The sequence below is a fragment of the Pinus tabuliformis genome, chromosome Q, assembly GCF_031772625.1.
Source record: "Pinus tabuliformis cultivar Carrire ecotype Pingquan chromosome Q, CPIR1, whole genome shotgun sequence".
In the NCBI taxonomy this organism is placed as follows: domain Eukaryota; kingdom Viridiplantae; phylum Streptophyta; class Pinopsida; order Pinales; family Pinaceae; genus Pinus; species Pinus tabuliformis.
In genome coordinates, this window is record NC_142296.1 from 1,156,808,394 (window position 1) to 1,156,827,465 (window position 19,072).

At 40.2% G+C, this 19,072-nt stretch overlaps 2 protein-coding genes across 2 annotated transcripts in view; one reads left to right on the top strand and one right to left on the bottom strand.

Moving 5' to 3' along the window:
• The window catches only part of LOC149223750 (sister chromatid cohesion protein PDS5 homolog A-like), a 328,487-nt gene that overhangs the window by 103,583 nt on the left and 205,832 nt on the right, over nucleotides 1-19,072 (bottom strand). The gene's annotated exons all lie outside the window — the stretch shown is intronic.
• On the top strand, nucleotides 14,416-15,232 carry LOC149223751 (uncharacterized). Its single transcript, XM_089383399.1, has 2 exons — nucleotides 14,416-14,499; nucleotides 14,623-15,232. Exon 2 carries the CDS (start codon nucleotides 14,648-14,650, stop codon nucleotides 15,119-15,121), a length of 474 nt encoding a protein of 157 aa, XP_089239525.1. The 5' UTR covers nucleotides 14,416-14,499; nucleotides 14,623-14,647; the 3' UTR covers nucleotides 15,122-15,232.

Sequence of the window (19,072 nt, forward strand, 5' to 3'; positions counted from 1 at the left end):
GAGTGAACGAATATGTTTGATCGTCATCTCCAACATCTCCTCCACAAGAGATAACTTCTAACTTCATTGTTCTATCCAATGTGGAAAACGTCGAAGTCGGGATTAATTCGGCAAGGGTCCAAAAGTTGAAAAATTTGTCAAAGTCGGGAGTTTTTTGAAAAAATCTGCAAAATTTAAAAAAACACAAAATTATTCATTTTATTTTTTATTTTTTTAACATCTAGAGTATCCACAACATCAAATAAATGCATTTCCACATAAACATGTAAAGAAAGCTAATATATAATATGTATATGAAGTCTAGTGCTACATCACATATCAAAATAGTGAATCAACTCCTGAATTTTGAGTCCTCTCTGAGTCTCAACTCTCAAGAGTCAAAATATCAACAAAAAATATAATAAATGTATATCATGAGTCATCTAAAAGTCATCAAGTCATCAGTCACTGAGATCCTCTTCCCCTTTTAATTTTTGTTTCTGCTAATTGTATTAAGAAATAAGGTATGCATTTATTCAGTAGATTGTAATCTGCTTGGGTAATAAGGTGTCAGGCGGTAGGTCCAATGAAAATTAACAGTGAGTATCACAGTAGATGTGAAAATTAACGCTTGGTGACTCCAAGCTGCTTATTTTCTGAGAAAACAGTAGATGTCAGATTACTAACCTAGCCTTGGCATCTATCATTCAAAAACTCTTGGAGGTAAAATCCACTTTTGATACATAATGCATTTACAGGGAGTTCACCACTAAAGAAGATTCCCTTTCAAAACGTGCTCTCATTGCAGGAAGGATCTTTGTTGTCACAAGATTTCATAGGTACTTTGTTCCTATCTGAAAAATGGATTCTTTTTTGAGGCACTGGTTTTGTTTTTATTGGACAAGTTGTTGTTGTTTGATCTTCATGACCTCTTTGTTGTTTCTTCTGGAAACATTCAACAATTGTAACAATGTTTTTTATGGTGTGGGGTTCTTTCTACAGAAGACTGTTCTATGCCTGTCCTTTTGGTACATTTGTAATCTTTTGAAGGGGCAGTGGCTCTTAGACTCTGGATCACTGAAAGCCTGGAGGCTTAGCCAATGTAGACTTTGCTTTCTAACTAGAAATATGAAGTATAAAGATTTGTTTTTCCTTGGAAAACAAAAACATATCCTAACCTCAAAACTAACAGATTACAAATGAGACTACTATGCTCGCAAGAAGTATGACAAACAATACAATGCAATAACTTGAAAATGCATGGATCAAAGCTTCAATTTACAGTTTTTTCACCTTTGCAGCCTCTTTATCCGTGGCCTGGGAAGGGAGGCTGAATTTTTGGGTCAACTCCCGATTAAATCCGGAGTATAACAAAAAAATCGCAATTTTTTCCTTTGTGAAAAGGTCGCCAAAAAGTCGGAGGATTAAATCATTTAGTTCAAAAATCGCGTTTTTAGGATTAAATCGCGGTTTTTTGCAGGCTTTTTCCACACTGGTTCTATCTACAATTGCTTTTGATCATTGGAAGATTGAATTGATTGCTAATTGAAGTTAAGAATTGGGCTAGAGTGATTGTAACAACATAGAACAGTGGAAAATTAACAAAACTACTATAAATTTTCAGCAATTTATATTTTCAGATTTGTATATGTTTTCTATGTAAATGTGTGGCTAGAAATTGAATGCTTAGAGCTAGAGATTACTTGGGATGGCAATTTGTTCAAGTTCACATTTGTAGAAGTAATTTCCACCCGTCCTTAGGTGGGCTATGTTGCTGCAAAATATTTCACCTTGGTGCAAAACCTCACAATGAAAGGGAGATGTGCAACAAAACAAGGATGTCACCATTGTCACCTCAGCAACAGCCCCCTTTATATTTTAGTGGTGACTATTACCCACCATAAAGTGGGTAACCCATAAAAGAAATTTTTTTCCTCCTTGGATAGTCTATCAGCCAACAGCCCTATTGATCAACACTTGACATGATGCCATGGACCTTCCACATATTTGCTTTTTGATCAGATTTCTTTCTCCCATCTAGCATTCTTTATTGAAAGAAGGTGGGTCATCCATCAGCAAGTACTTTAACCATTTTGTAATCATGTGCTTTTACATATTGTTTTGCCGCATACTAATATGAAGCATAGGGTGATCCAGATGATTGACCAATCTAGACTGTATGTTAGTCTTGGATCCTAGTCCAATGGGACCCCCTCTAAGGCCTTAGGGTTATTGGAAGGATACTATTGGGGGGACTCTGAATGAAGTAGTGTGCCCATGACATTCCACACTTGCAACTTTCCATCATTCGCTCTATTCCATATCCATTCTTTGGGTGGGTGGCCATTGGTCATGGGCATGGACGCCTTCTCATCCTCATCCTTGGCTCTAGGCCAGAAAAATTTTCCCTAGACGTTGATGCATCTAAAAGAAAGATAAAATCAATGAAAGTCACAATGAAAAAAAAATATGAAATGGAAAAGCTGGCTAGGAAAAACATTAGCACGTGGGAAAAATCCTAGCATGAGCTCTACCCCCCTCATTAGCTGTCACCCAATTCCTATAGCAATGGATACTCCATCCATAAAAAGGAACATTGTATTGTCCCAACCCTGATGAGTGATACACTGCAACATCATTAAAGAGTAACAAATGCTAAATCTCTCAAAGGCAAGCTTGGAATCTGTTAACCACTGAAGTGTACCCAAAGATTTTTGAGGACTCCATGCCCAAGCATGTATCAAAAGCTTCATGTACCATCAGAGTTCACCATATCATCAGAGTTTTTCAACTCTACTTCTTCTCATCTTCTTTTGTTGTACTCAGATTCCACAAGCCCTACAGGGATGTTGTAAAGTGATGCTAGTATGATGAGTTGAATCATGTAACAGGTCTAGATAACTTGGGACCTTGTCATCAAGTGAGTATACTCTGGGAGGTTTTTTCACTTGGTTAATTATTATATCCTTACAAGGACTTAATAATTAATTGAGTTTTTTCCTCCAAGCATAACCCGAAGCCGGAGTACAGCTTGAAGGCGAGGCCTTAGGTGAATTCCAGTGTCTAAAGTCATTGTATATTACCATACTAGATCACTCGTAAAATTTTGTAGAATTTGATTAGGTCTAGGCATCATTTTTTTAATTTTTTAAATTTCCCACAGGGTGGAAATTTGAATAAAATCTGAATGTAATATGTAATAAGTGATGTCTAAAGAATTTGTATGGGGTATGTGTGCTCAAAATTACACCTCTCACCTTCAACTTTCTACTCTGACATGCTTTGAGGTGTTTAAAATGTGGCTAGACCCTCAAAACCCACTCTGTCTAAGTTTAGTGGGAAATCTAGCAATAAATTAATCTAGAAATAAATTAAATGGAGAAAATAAATAGCTCTATGTGACAAAATGACATGGAAATGACTTGGAAATTATCTCAAGTCAAAGGACAAGTAGAGGATGATTTGACACCTTGCATCATAAATACATGGCCCACTCATGAAAATCAAATATCTAGCAATAAATGAATTTGAATTTGTGGAGTTAATGCACATTTGGAAGGATTTGGGAGAAAATTGTTGAAAAATTTAGGGCAAATAAGTGGAGTGTGATTCTTCATTACTTGATAACAATTTGTGGAGTCTTTTTACTTTTTCTTGTTAGCTTAATCTTCTTCTTCTTATTATTAATGCATGTGTGTGTACTTCATCAAACTGCTACCAAAACATAAGAACAAGAACAAGATGTTGGCTCTCTGTTAGGGCCAAAACCTCTCTTCTCTTTGAGAGGAAAACCCTTTAGTAAGCTTCTCTTATTGAAGCTTCTTATTGATCAATGCCAAACCCTAGACCCCTGACTTGAATATCCTCCAAGCACAAGTCAAGTCCTTCCTTTTTCCTGCACTTTATTTCCCTAGCACTTCGTCTTCCTTCTTTCAGCACTTCATTCTTCTTTCAACTGTTGATAGACCTTGTAACACTTGCTCTAGAAGAGACACCTTTTGATGAGCCCCATTTCTTGTGATGATCCCTTCCTTCCTCTTGACCAAATGAGCTCCTTCTTCAAGGTGTAGGTGCAGACTTGATGTGACTGTCCTGCAGCCCTAAATTCTCGCACGTCTGGTGGTTTACTTGTTGTTGTGGTCTCTTTCCTTCTTCACTTGATTGGGAGGCCTTATAGGCCTTGTTTACTAGCCCAAAACAGAGATATATGTCACTGTGGGTTTCTGCTGTAATGACTTCTGGCAGACCCTTCCTTTCTCGCACATGTGGTTGTGTTAACCCTAGAAAAACAGTGCCTTCCACCTCGGCTTCTTTCTCTCTTCCTTCATTGCCCTAGAAGACCTCTTCTTCGTCCTTTTCTTAGCCTCTTCTCTTCTCGGATTTCAGAGCTATCTTGGTTGGCGTTGTAATGGAGTGGACAGCCTCTATTTATAGAGGATTGTCCCTCGTTTTAGACCGACTTGTTATGCAAGCTTCGGATAGTTTCTTTGGTGGTGTAGCATGCTTGAAGGAGCTTCTCTGATGGTGCCTTTGCATAGGGGGAGACTTGGCTTTGCTTGGAGGTATTATCCTGACCCTAATACATAATCATACATGGTGTAACATGCCCTTAAGGCCTTCAACATTTCCTTTTGACTATTTGACTCACCTATACCACTTAACATGTGCTAGACTTATTTCAATGAGCAAGAAACTCATTGATATATATTATAAAAATAATATTTCTTTTCTTGAACAAGTACAAATATCAAAAGTACATTTATGAAGACCGAACCTAGTTACATTTCCTTCGACAAATATTTGGCAGAGATTTTTGTGGGAAATTGACCCCAAATGGGTCCCTACTCTTCTACACTTGTCATTTCATCATGGAATTCGATTTTTCTTGTGGGATTCTTGATACAACTTGGGAAATTTGAATATGCATGAAGGAGCATTGGGACTATCACCCATTTCCTTTGGGATTGTCACCATTTGCCTTGGAATTGACTCCCAAACTTCTATATAATAGAGCCATCGGCTTTCGCTATGGATCCATTGAAAATGAGCTATTATGCTTGAAGAATCTCTGCTCTTATGTACACTTATGTTCTATTACAATAAGAGACTTTGGCATTCACATATGAGGTGTTGTTCTTCTCAAGCATGGTAATATCTTGATCATTGTGTATCATTTTCTACTTATGCTATTGTGTTCATTAGTTTCCATTATGCTTTTAGAGATTTGTTAATGTATAGCTATTTCACACTGACATTTTCTTTTGAGAGTTTGCTCTAGATAGAGAAAGTTTCAGTTGATTTTTCAATAAATCTCTAAGATCTCTTTATTATTGTATTTATTTTAACCCATGTGGATCTAATGTGTATTTGAAGTTGTGTAGAGACATCTCTTGGATCAAGCCTCAAACATGAGGGGAAATTCTTAGAGGAATCATCCCACTCATGAGCAAGTTCATTGAAGAACCCGCATTTGTCATCTCCCAAGGCTTCATCTTACGATTTTGTGTTACAGGGATCCTTGGTTTTTAGCTTGTGTTTCAAAATCCAAATTCATTTAAAATCATTTGTCTCAATTTCTTGTGCTAATAATGATTTTATTTCGCTATTTAAGAGCATGTGGAAAATTAGGCAAGAATTGGAGTTTTGCTCTAATTCCTTTGTCTAAATTTTGTAGAATATTTGAAGATTATATTTGCTAAAATTCCTCTTTGTTTTACACTAAATTTGAGTGTGGGTTTTACAAAATATCAGATTTATTTATGGACTATGCTCACTCTTTGTTTTGACAGGATTGAGGAAGCTAAAGCTTGAAACATTAACTATTTGTTGTAGGACCCCAAGAGCACATGAGCATCAACATTAGGGAGGTCATGGGTAATCTTAGACAGCAGAAGACTAGCTTGGTCGTGGGTGTTTGGACACTTGTAATTTTTAGACTTCAAGAGTTGTTCATTGGCCATTTGTGGTTGCCACTTCTTGGAAGGAGATCCTAGTTCCTAAGCATCTATATCTTGTAAATTTCTCCTACTTTGGGGCATCCCATTAAGGGGCCTTCCACTCATTGTAAAAAAGCTAATAAAATATCTATTTTCTTGTGGGAGTATGGGTTTTACCCATGGCATTCTTTCTCTCCATTTAAGGAGAGAAATATGTGGGTGGATTAACTTTTTCATTTTCTTGGTTTCCATTTTAATTGTCTGTTTAAAATTTACACAACCTCACTCATCACATTTTTATTTCGTTTAGATAAGTTTACTACAATTCAACTTAAGGCTTTGAATTCTCTATTTTAAGCACTTTACTTTGAGCAATCCACTCTTCACATGCAAGCCTTTTTATTTCTAGCCAGCTTTAATTTTTTGATATTCCCACTTAGCATTTTGCTAAGTGAAATATCAATTTTGATCATTTTTGCTATATTGCATGGATGCGCTTAGGAAATGTGGGTTTAGAGGTCCCACACATGATTTTTGGCTTAGAACACACCCAAACATTAGAGCTAGGGGAAATATTCCGCCTTTAGTGGAGCATGGGGGCCACTTCATGAGAACTTCGGCCCACATGGGAAATACACTCTCATTGGAGCGGAATTGGTGTGGGAAGTTTGAGTTGGGCGCACATGGGCATTTTGGAGGCATCTTGGCAAAAGGAGGAAGAGGCACTCAATTATTCATTCATTCATCATTTGCAAAACTGTATTTTGACAAGAGCACGCTTGAGCTGGAGCCAAGTCTGCAAGTGTTGTTTAGCACAAGAGTGTCTCCTATGAAAATTCTTAAACTCGGAATCCCTACTGCAATAAACTGATGTTACTTCTCCTACTTGTTAATCCATGAAAGTTATTTACGGTGTTCTACTGTAAATATCGAAGTAAATACAACTGCATCCTTCACTTAATTAAAGTATATGCGGAAACAAGAAACTAAACAAGAAAGAGATACAACACATCTACACAGTTATTTTTGGACAAATGTCCCCGGAAAAACTCAATGCAGGAAAATCAGTGCAGCAGCTCTGAGGATTTTATTATTATGTAGTAGTAATTTCTGAATTATTGATTTGGGGTAGCATCGGATTTGCTCTAGCCACAAGATTTGGTGGAGAGGCTAAGGCACATGACATCTCCAATACCCAGAAAAAGTCTGGGCAGATTCTAAACAATTTGGGAGATATTAAAATAATTCATATTTTTAATGGAGTCCCTAAGTCTAAAATTAGGGAAATTAAAATATTAATGTGAATGAATATAAAACTGTGTTAGAATGGTCCAAGAGTCATGGATCAAGCCAGACCTAATCTTTTCCATTGATTAGGGACTTAATCTCGACCGTTGATTTGTCAACGAGAAAAGTATAAGAGAAGGCTTGAGAGTCACTTGGAGAACACAACAAGAGATCAAGATTTCGACTTTCTGGGGCTAGGTTTGCTGAGAAAGTTGAGAGAGTGATCTGGAGTTGCAATTGAGGGGCAATAAATACAGAAGCAAAGAGGCAGAGATAATGTCGGGAGGATCAACGCAGCAGCTAGGAAAGTTGATGCAGAGGGCAAAAGCCAGAACTGCTGGAACTGCCAGAACAGCCGGGAAAGCTGATGCAGAGGACAGAAGCCGAAACTGTCGGAAACAGCCGGAACTGTCGAGAACCACCGGAACTGTCGGGAAAGCTGACGCAGAGGGTAGAAGCCGGAACTGCCCAGAAAGCTGACGCAGAGAGCAGAAGCCGGAACTACCAGGAACTGTCGAAACTACCGGAAAGATGACGCAGAGGGCAGAAGAGGCTAACGCAGTCCCTAGAGGTTGACGTTGGGGTTTTTCGTGGGGCAACTTGGAGCTAAGGAGTTGCCGGAGTGTTTATCCGGGGTTTTAGCCAGAGCATCTGTCTCCAAAGGAAAGGTACCACTACGCAGATTTTTCTCTGTTGGGTGAGCCAAATTTGGCACCCAGATTGTTTTCTGAAATTGCTTAATAAATCAAACCTCCAGATAGTTGCACCGGTTTTCCCGCATTGGGTTTTTTCGGGGACATTAGTCCAAAAATAACGGTGTCATTTGTGTGCTTGTTTCTGTTTCCTTCAGTTGATGATCTGTAATGTGTTGAGGATGTACTTGTGTTTATTTTCAGTATTTACATAGTAAATAACTTGTTAATTAATCAGAACAAGTAGGAAGGAATAAATCAGAAAGTACATGGAAGGTTTCTAACTGTTAGACTTAGAAACTTCAACGTGAATACAACTTCTGGATGCCTTCCCGGCAATCTAGTTACAGAGAATATCATTGACAGAGAGATTTGTGAGATTACCTCACACTATCACTGGAAGTCCTAGCTGATCCAACCCTTGAATGAACAACCCCTGACTACCTCTGCAGAGTGTATGTGTCAGCCTAGCGTCACACTATCTAGGACCTGCATCACTCTTCCTGGTTGATCGATTTGCCTTTGAGATTTGGACTTCTAGTCTCTTAGTCTCACACCCCAGCTTCTAGCTATAGAAATCGAACCCTCCAACAAATTTCGGACTCCCTCAAGGCTTTTGCATTGCCTCTGCGTCAACCTATGCTGCCTCTACGTGGCTTTGCACTGCCTCTACTAGATATCTCTCTCTCTTCTCTGCTGAGTATTCTCCAATCGGGAAAGATTTCCCTTTGGATACTATCCCTACCTCTCTCTGCAATATATCACTATCGAAAATCTCTCCGACAACTGCTCTGCGTCGGAAAATCAACCTTTTGATCTCCCCTCTGTGTGTTCTCCAAGTGCACCTCAAGCCTCTTCTTATATCTTTCTGTTGGACAACCAACGGCCCAGATTAACTTCTAATTAATGGCTTAGATAATTTTGGCTTGATCCTCGTCTTCTTCTAGAAGTTACACCCACAATTTAGATTAATACCCATTAATTATTTTAATTTCCTAAGTTTAGACTTAGGGTCCCATTAAAATAATTAATTATTTTAATAAAACTGTCTCCAAGTGGAATTTCCTAAAATGATTTCTGGGTATTGGAGAATGCATTTGTCTAAGCCTCCCTGCAAATTTTGAGACTTAGAGCACATCTGATGCTACCATAAATCAACACTCCCTCTTAGCAAGGAATGTGCTCTAGCAATGCAACCTGCTAAAGCATCACTCTATTCTATAACATCTCCTTCTGCGTTGTTCATGCCTGACATCCTATCCACCAACCACTGTGCAAATGTTGCATCTGTACTGTTGCTGACCCTGCCATTATCAACACTGCAACTCCCTCTCAGTTCTGCATTTGTGCTGCTGCTGCCACTGCCACTGCCAACTGCATCTGCGTTGCAACCTTCTCCAACTGCTATTGCTACTGCATCAACAACGAAAAAGCATCCCAAATTACTGGATTGGTGTTTAGTATGATGTATCTCGTTGTTGGAGTCTGACTGTTGCTAGTTTCTACGCTGACCCTTTAAAGCCTCTGCGCTGCTGTTGACCTCCGTTCTGTGCCATCTGCACTGCTGCCAACTTTGCTCTGCGTTGCTCACTCTCTGGTGCTACTAGCCTCTGCCACTGTCACTCTGGCACTCCTCTACACCAACTGACATTGGTCCATCCTGCTACCTCTGATATGGCCTCCCGTAGCAAGGAATTGATCCGAGAGGTGGGCTCCTCAAGGATCCTGCCCATCTGTAGCTCTTTCAAACTAAAACTCTAATTCAACCCACCTCCCTCCAGGAGGTATCTCAGGTGTCATGGCAAACTCATCCTCCTCGATCTTCGCAGCTGCAACCTTCGGATCATGCTTCTCATCTTTGTCCTTCTTCCTGAGAGGACACTGTGTTGCGTAGTGACCGAATTCACCACACCTGAAGCATTTGATCTTCGAAACATCTTTCTTCTTCTTTCGTTGCTCCTGCTGCCCCTTGGATGCAAGGGCTGCATTCTCATCCTCCTCCTTAGGCTTCGTCCCACTGTTGCGGCTTCCATCAAGTTTACACTTGACCAAGTCCCTCCTCAGCTACTCTTGCTTAAGAGCTGCCCACATCTTATCCCAGTTTGGAAAAGTCGCCCTGCCCAAGATACTCTAGAAAAAGACTTGCCACTCCTTAGATACTGAATTTAAGGTCAGTGTTACCATCTCAGAACCTTGAGGTGTTGACCCCACAGCTGCCAATTCATCTCAAGTCTCCTGAAGCTTCGTGAGGAACGGATCAATCAGTTCCCCCTTCTACATCTGTGTGGACCTCATCTTCCGCTCCAAGTACATCTTCCGCTGCTTAGAAGATCCTTGATAAAGAATCGACAATGCATCCCACATCTCCTTGGCAGTGTTTCTACCAGTGATGTGACAGACTATATGATCCTTCCCTCCATCGAGGATCATTCTTTTTGTCTTCACCATTTGTCCCTTATACTTCTTGATCGGATCTAGATTTGCGGACTCAGCTACCATGCTATCGACATACATTTTGAGAAAACTCTCATCCAGAAGGAAAGACATCCTTGCCTCCCAGATCACATAGTTGGATGCCCCATCCAACCTATCATGATCTCTCAATCCACTGGTTGCCATCTCTGCAAATCGAAAAAGTCAAATAGCCTCCTCTCTCCTTTGCGCAGCACTAGACTAGCCTACGCACTCCCTTCTTGAGCTTGTAGATCTGCTCCTCTCCACTGCTGCTAAGCTAGTGATAATTCAAACTCCTTGGCTAGAAGTCCTCTAAGGAAGAATTCCCTCAACTGTGTCTCTCTCTTCCCTCTGTCGCCTTTCCGCCCAACAACTGCCTACAAAAAACTGCGTCCCACCAGAAAACCCCTCTTTGCTAAAGCTTCTGCTACATTGCTCCCTTTGTCGCTCACTGATTTCGATTTGGAAATCTTACCTCTTTGTCGACTCACTCAGAGAGAGATTTACCAAGAAAGTCTAGCCCTTCTAACCTAAACTGCACAAACCCTCTGGGGATTCGCATTATTACCTCTGCAGGAATTTCGAATTCCCTTCTTCCTTCAGTGCTGGGTCTTCCAGCTCTGCTCCTCTTGCTTCACCTGCAACTTTGATACCATGTGAAAATTCCTAAACCCGGAATCCCTACAGCGGTAAACTGACATTACTTCTCCTACTTGTTAATCCGTGCAAGTTATTTACAATGTTCTACTGTAAATATCATAGTAAATACAACTTCCTCCTCGGGGAGACCTCAGGAGGAGGAAATTGTGTTTCACCTGTCAGGAGTCGTGGGCACCAGGCCACATATGTGCAGCAGGCGAGGCCCATTATATTGAGGTCTTCTCTGACAGCGATGTAGAGGATGAGACATATTTTGAGATGGGTGGATTCTGGCAAGAGTTATTTCAGTTAGTGGACACTAAGCTCACTCCGAGTACTAGCTATCACCCTCAGATGAACGAGCACACAGAGATAGTTAACAGGTAGCTAGAGGGCTACTTGCATAACTATGTGAAAAGTCAACAGTGATAATGGATATGGTGGCTGCACTTGGGTGAATAGTGCTACAACACTACATACCACATGTCCATAGGTATGTCTCCATTCCGAGCTTTGTATAGTTATGGTGCATTGTCTTTCACTGACATTATGTTTGGACACTACGGGGCCCCAAGGGCCAAGGATTGGATACAGGAGAGCCAAGACATTTTGAGGGCTCTTAAAGACAACATGCGGATGGCCCAAAACCAACAGAAGCTTTATGCAGAAAGGGGTAGAGTTGAGAGGCAATTCGAAGAAGTTGCCCTGGTCTTTTTGAGGCTTCAACCGTATCGACAGTCTTCACTCAAAAAGAAGGGGGGCAAGAAGCTCAAACCCCGCTTCTATGGAACGTATCGAGTCACTCAGAGGGTTAGGGAGGTAGCATATGCGTTGGAGCCAGTGTTGTTAAAATCGCGATAAAATCGCGATTTTATCAGAAAATCGCAATTTTTTCCTCTGCCCGATCAAATCGCGATTTTTATCCGTAAAAATCGCCACTTTTTTTTTATACCGATTTTTATCGAAAAAATCGCGATTTTTTCAAAAAATCGCGATTTTTTGCGTAAAAATCGTTGGAGGCGCGGGCAGCGGGGTTTTATATGGCAAATTCGATTTTTTTTTAATTCATTGTGCTGTCGCCGCGCGGAGGAGGAGGAGAAGAGGTGAGGGAGAGGAGCTGAAGGGTTTCCGTCGGATTTGGGAGCGAATCCAAGCGTTTTTAGGAGGAATCCAAGCCAAGATCACCAATTTGTCCATAAAAGAGGTATGTAGATTAATTTTTTTTGGTTTTGCTTCTATAAAAACTTTGGTTTTCATTGTTTTTAAAGAATTTTTTGAAATTTTTCATTGATTTGGGATGGGTAATTTGTTATGACTATGAGAACCAATTTTTTATTTTTATTTTCTCATTTTTTTTAAACATTGTTTATTTTTTTTGAATTTTCATTGTTTTTTGGCATTTGCCATTGGCATTTGGTTGGGTAACTTGGGTTTAGAAATTGGGATTTTGGAAATAATTAACTTGTAATTTTGCAAATGCTAAATTGTAATTTGTATTATGTAATCCTAAATTCCTATTTCCTAATCCTTATTTTTCCATAGGTTTGCAAATTCAAAATTCAAAAACAAACATGCCAAGGAAATTGGATCCTTTCTGGGAATATGGTGACCCTAAAACTCCGAATGATAGACAAAACTTGTATTGCAAGTTGTGTGGAAAGGAAATATTCGGGGGGGTGTACAAGTTGAAGTTCCACCTTGCACAAATCCCTGGACAGGATGTGGGGCCCTGTCTAAATACAAATGCTGAAATTATCCAAAAAGCCATGAGAGCATTGGGAGAATTAGAGCACACTAGAGATGCCAAAGAAGAACTCAAAAGGCAACTAAAAAGGTCAGTTGAAGGAAGTGGGCCAAGTGGCACTGGTTCTACTGCAACGTCAGTCAATCCGGTAGCTGCATCATCATATTTTGTTCCTCGAACCACACCTGGTTCACAACCAACTATTGGTTCAATGCTAAAAAGAACTGAAAAAGAACAAGCTGACAAGTTGATGACAAAATTTCTCCTCTGGAGTGATATTCCTTTTAGCATTGTAAGGAGTAATCCATTTTTCCAACCTACTGTTGATGCTATTGCCAGTGTTGGCCCGGGGTACAAAATCCCTTCTCTTCATGATTTCAGAGGTCGGCTTCTTCAAGATGAAAAGCGTGACTGCACCCAAAGATTGGAGGATTTTAGGGCATCATGGGCACAAACAGGATGCACTGTTATGTCAGATGGTTGGACTGACCAAAAGGGGAGAACCCTTATAAACTTCTTGGTTAGTTGTCCCAAGGGGACTATGTTTATCAAATCTGTTGATGCAACTCATCAAATCAAAGATGCAAGAACTTTATGTGATTTGCTGGATGTGTTTATTTTGGAGGTGGGTGCAGAAAATGTTGTCCAAGTCATAACGGACAATGCTGCAAATTATGTTGCTGCTGGTAGAATGCTTATGGACAGGCATCCTGCTTTATTTTGGACACCTTGTGCTGCCCATTGTATTGATTTGATGTTAGAGGACATAGGGAAAATTCCCTTTGTCAAAGAGGTTGTTGACTCATCAAAAAGCATCACAAAATTTATTTACAATCACACATCTGTGCTTAGCTTGATGAGAAAATGCACCAACAACAAAGAGTTGGTGCGCCCCGCCATTACACGGTTTGCGACGAGTTTCATATCTCTTCAATCCCTCTTGAATTCTATGTGGGATTTGAAGAGAATGTTTCTTTCAGAGGAGTGGCGTGCTTCGTCAATGAGCCGCAAACCAGAAGGAGAGGTCGTCTGCAGACTAGTTTCATACCAGGAAGACTTCTGGGCGGGAGTGCAGGAGGTGTGCGCTGTTACAGAACCTTTGGTAAAGGTTCTTCGGTTGGTTGATGGTGAGAAGCCCGCAATGGGCTATTTGTATGAAGCCATGGACAGGGCCAAAGAAGCCATTCGGCCCTACTATGATGATAAGGGAGATGATGGGTTTCAGAGACAACTCCTTCTATGGGAAGTCATTGATGAGCGATGGAACAACACACTCCATCGTCCCATTCATGCTGCTGGGCTTTTCCTGAACCCTGCATTTTCTTATGCATGTGGGTTTAATTTTGATGTTGAGGTCGTGGAAGGATTATTAACCTGTGTCCAGAAGATGGTGAGATCTCCAGAAGAACGTATGGAGATCTCTAGACAAATTGAGCAATATAAGTTGTCAGGTGGCACATTTGGCTTTGAGATGGCTGTCATTGATAGGACGATTAAAATGCCAGGTATTTTTTAGTTTGTAGTATGTACTTTGTAACTTTGTTTCAACTTTCAAATTTCATTGTTTCTTCAAATTCCATTTTTTTCTTATGTTTATTTAAAATTTTATTTGTAATTTTGTTGTAGACGCATGGTGGAAGATGTATGGTGGCAGAGTACCCCTTTTGCAAAATCTTGTCGTACGCATCCTCAGCCAAACATGCAGCTCCTCGGGATGTGAGCGCAATTGGAGTGTATTTGAAAAAATACACAACAAGAAGCGCAATAGGTTAACACTTAAACATTTAAAATATTGCAAATTTCCAAATAAATTTTTGAATTCATTAAAGTTTTAAACAATATTTTTTTTATAATATTAATTATTAATTATTATTTCATGAACTTTGTACAGGTTGGAGTCCCATAGACTTAATGACATGGTCTATGTCTACTACAATCTTCGATTGTGGGTGAGACAACTAGAGAAGAGTAAGACACCTGATACGGAAGCCATCTCATTGGATGGGATTGACACCACTGCTGAATGGAGGGTTGAGACCGAGAGGCCTCTCATGGATCCCACTGAGGATTGGTTAGTGCAGGATGAGGGGGAGGAGGAGGGGGAGGAGGAGGAGGAGCAGGAGGAGGAGCAGGAGCAGGAGCAGGAGGAGGAGGAGTTGGAGGAGCAGGAGGAGGAGGTGACACCGCCTACCCGGGCTACCACTACCACCAGTAGAGGACGTGGTCTCCGTCCACCTAAGCCTCCTGTAGCTGCTACTACTAGTTCTTCAGCTTCTAGAGCACGTCAGACTCCACTGCCATTTCCACCAGCACAGGCACCAGCTTCTACATCTAGAGGGAAAGAGAAAGCTGTGCCATTTTCTCGCAAGAGGGGCAGAGGAAATCAATAGGATTAGACTTTCATTTTATTGTATATGACATTATGACATGATGAGATACATTATCATATTTTTTGTTGATATTTTGAGGCTGAGTTGGACTTGGGACTCAGGACTTACTATTCAGGACATGATTCAATGTTATGTGTGATTTAAGCGCTAGAAATGATATTAAACATCTTATATATTAGTTTTTTTATCATATTTATGTGTCAATGTATTTATTTTATGTTGTAGATGGTTTAGATATTAAAAAAATTGAAAAAAAAATGAAAAAAAATGAATATTTTTGTGCCAAACGCTTTTTTCCCGCTTTTTTCCCGCTTTTGTCGATTTTTTCCGCTTTTTTCCCGGCGCCGATTAAATCCCGATCGCGCTTTGTGCAACATTGGTTGGAGCTACCCTCGGAGAGTCGGGTGCACAACATATTTCATGTATCTTGCCTTAAAAAGGCGTTGGGATAGCAAGTTATAGCAACTACAGGACTACCTCCTATGGACGATGAGGGGCATTTAGTGTTGGTACCAGAGACCATTTTGGATACCCAGGAGAGGCATTTGAGAAACCGGGTCATCAAGGAGATTTTGATCAGATGGAGGAATCTACCAGATGAGGATGCCACCTGGGAGGGGGAGCAGATACTTCAGCATCCTTCGTTGCATATTTGCTTGAGGACACGCAACGTTTTGGCGGGCAAGACTGTGATATTTCCACTTAGCATTTTGCTAAGTGAAATATCAATTTTTGATTATTTTTGCTATATTGGACGAATGCACTTAGGAAATGTAGGTTTAGAGGTCCCACACATGATTTTTGGCTTAGAACGCACCCAAACATTAGCTCTGGAGGAAATCTTGCAGCTTTAGTGGAGCGTGGGGGCCACCTCATGAGAATTTCAACCCACATGGGAAATACGCTCTCATTGGAGCGAAATTGGTGTGGTAAGTTCGAGCTGGGCCCACATGGGAATTTTGAGGCGTCTTGAAAAAAGGAGGAAGAGGCACTCAATTATTCATTCATTCATCATTTGCAAAACTGCCTTTTGACAAGAGCACACTTGAGCTAAAGCCAAGTCTGCAAGTGTTGTTTAGCACACGAGTGTCTCTAAGCGAAGATCTCAACCCTTGCTTCGGTGGACTTCAAGTGCCAGCCCAAGGAGGGATTTTTACCTTTTTCATTTCGTACCAGCAACAGCAAGTCCGATTTCAGGGAGAGGTTCAACTACAACAACGCAAGGATTACTAGTTCATGGTGGAGGCACTCCGAGAAGTGGAGTGAGGGTGTGGTTGAGGCTGAAACTTGGAGAGGAGGTCGGGGAAGTTTTTTGGTTAGGATTGCAGCTATTGTAGGGGCCATTTGTAGCAGGATTCACAAGTGGGTCGAATCACCCAGTAGTTGAGCCATTGAGGGGAAATAGGGCCGAATTTCCAGAGTCAACCATTGGCCAAATCCTTCGTGAGTTAATCTAAGTATTTGGTGGAGAGGTCGGGATTAATATCCCAGAAATTTCTGAGCTACAGAGAATGCCCTAGCAGCAATTCTATTCAGCCAACGACGTATTTCTAGGCATCTTCAGCATAGAGCTAGAGCAGCGCAGCAGTAGATTGGAGAGGGGTGACTTATTTATCATTTGGGGCTTTGCTAGCTTGCCTTGAGCAAACCGAGGTGCATTCTTTCCAGCACCATATTGTACACCCTTTATTTATCAATAAAAGAGCTCAGCAACGCAGTTTGTGGTGCATTTTCATGGTCTAATTGCGTGTTCACTATTTTATGGATTTTTGTCTATGTTTTCTTTGTATATTTACTGTAAATCTTCCTTAGGAATATTACAAATTTTGTTTGCTAATTCATTTCCATTTAATGTAACAAATTGTTTCATGTGTACTTGAGTTCACGCTTCACTTTTTTCTACATTGTTATCTTGAGTAGTGGAGCACTCTATTGTCTACTTGAAACAACTTTGTTTCTCAAGCAAATTGATTGCATCATTCTAATTTACTAACAAGATAATCTCCAATTGAAAGTTATATTTGCAATACATTGTTGAGCACCATTTTCTTACTTTGAAGCATTGCAAACTTATTATTTTTTTGGGAAAGCTTACTTGCATTTCATTTAGGCATTTTAGATTAGCTTACATTTCTAATTTACCTCCAAGCATAAGCTTGGTTGATAGACATTATAGGGAAAAGATTTTCTTAGAAAATTCTTCCAATTGGTACAAAGTAAGGTAAAGTGTGTGACCCTGCGGTTATGGAGGTGGCTTGTCCCCTTGTAGGTATGAAGGCACATCCTGGCTCGTAAGACTGAGGAGAAGGGTATCGTTAACGACACCATCGTGTCATCAACCCCTCTTTCTTACAGTCACCCCAATTTTTACCCTTTGGCAAGAGTTCAAAAGGAATATCTCTCACTTAGATTAGGCATCTAGCTTAAAATTAACCAAGATAATTGCATCTAACCTTAGTTAAGTGCATTTCATATTAACACACTTTACTTTTCAAGCTATTTTACTTGCAAATTATTTATATACTTGTCATGATGAAAATGTTTTGAATTGATTATCTCACTTGGGCAAGTACCATATTGTTCATTTTGCGAAGTGAAGTTTTAGCTTGTTTCATATTGCAAGTTAATTTATTTGCCTCCTTACATGCTCTAGCATTGTGAATGATTATATTTGGAAAGCATTTCTTTGGAAACAATTTCAAATCTTGCTAACATCTTCTTGATTGACAGGGTTACTTGTGTTTCACTTTGAAACATTTCATTTTAGAGCAAGTGTTATTTATTTTAAAGCAATATTGAAGGCACTGGTCTTATATGCTCATCTTTGTTTGATGTGTTGATGGTTATTGAAGTATATTTCATTTCATATTGCTCATAATCTCAAGTAATCCAAATTAACCTTGACATCTCCTAGAAATCTCACATTACTTTTTAACTTAGTTTTTCATTTAGGGACCACCCCCCATAGCTTGCCTAGGAGAGATCTTAAACGGAGAGAGTTGGGAATAGATGACAGCCCCATCTCTTAGTTTTTCCACCAAGCCACACCTTGTGGGATTAAGGGATTTTTCTCACTAAATTGTGTGTGCTAGGCAGAAACAACAGGATCCTGAGATATGTACCCATATGAAAACATTATCATAAAGTAAAATCTACCAAATGGATGCAAAAACAAAGCCGAGGAAATGGGTAACTCATACCTCCATGATTTCTCCCTCCTTACATCTATACACTCAAGATGTTGGACCACCATTAGTTGGTCACTTGGCTATAGCACCCTGCCCTAAAGTCATGCCCACCCCATTACCACCAACTACACATGCACTTATCAATTCATGAGTTAACCTAGGACCTAACACTTACCCTTGGGGATTGGAAACACCTAAGAGGGTTATCCATCTAGCTATCCCTAATTTAAGATTGGGAACACTTAAATGGGACTTTGTCTAGTTAGATATTTGAAGATGATCTTTGTGTGAAGTGTTGTTTGTGCCCCTAACATATAGTATGGTCCACTATGATGCATCTGGTTTTAGTTACCTAATGATTGTTGATTTACACTTTGATCTTGACAAGGTTTTGTTAGGTGGTTCTCATCATGGCAGAAGAGGCCTCTTGAGGTGATTTCCTAGATCCTCAACAGAGGAGTAGAGACCATACTATCCACTACAAAGAGAGAGATTGGCCTTGATGATGAAGTGTTCCCTACCCAAAGCAGAGCATTGAGCTATTCCATGGCTTCACATGATGCTTGATACCCTGAGGGAACCCTAGATGCTAAAATGTTGAACCATGATGTTCAGTGTTAGAGATATTGATGATGTGCCCAATGGACCTAGGATGCCCCCCAAGCTGGCCTTGACACTATTTGATGGGCATCACTTGATCCAGAACCTAAATGATGACAGTCATCCTTGAGATGAAAAGGGAGGGCTTATACATCAACTTGAA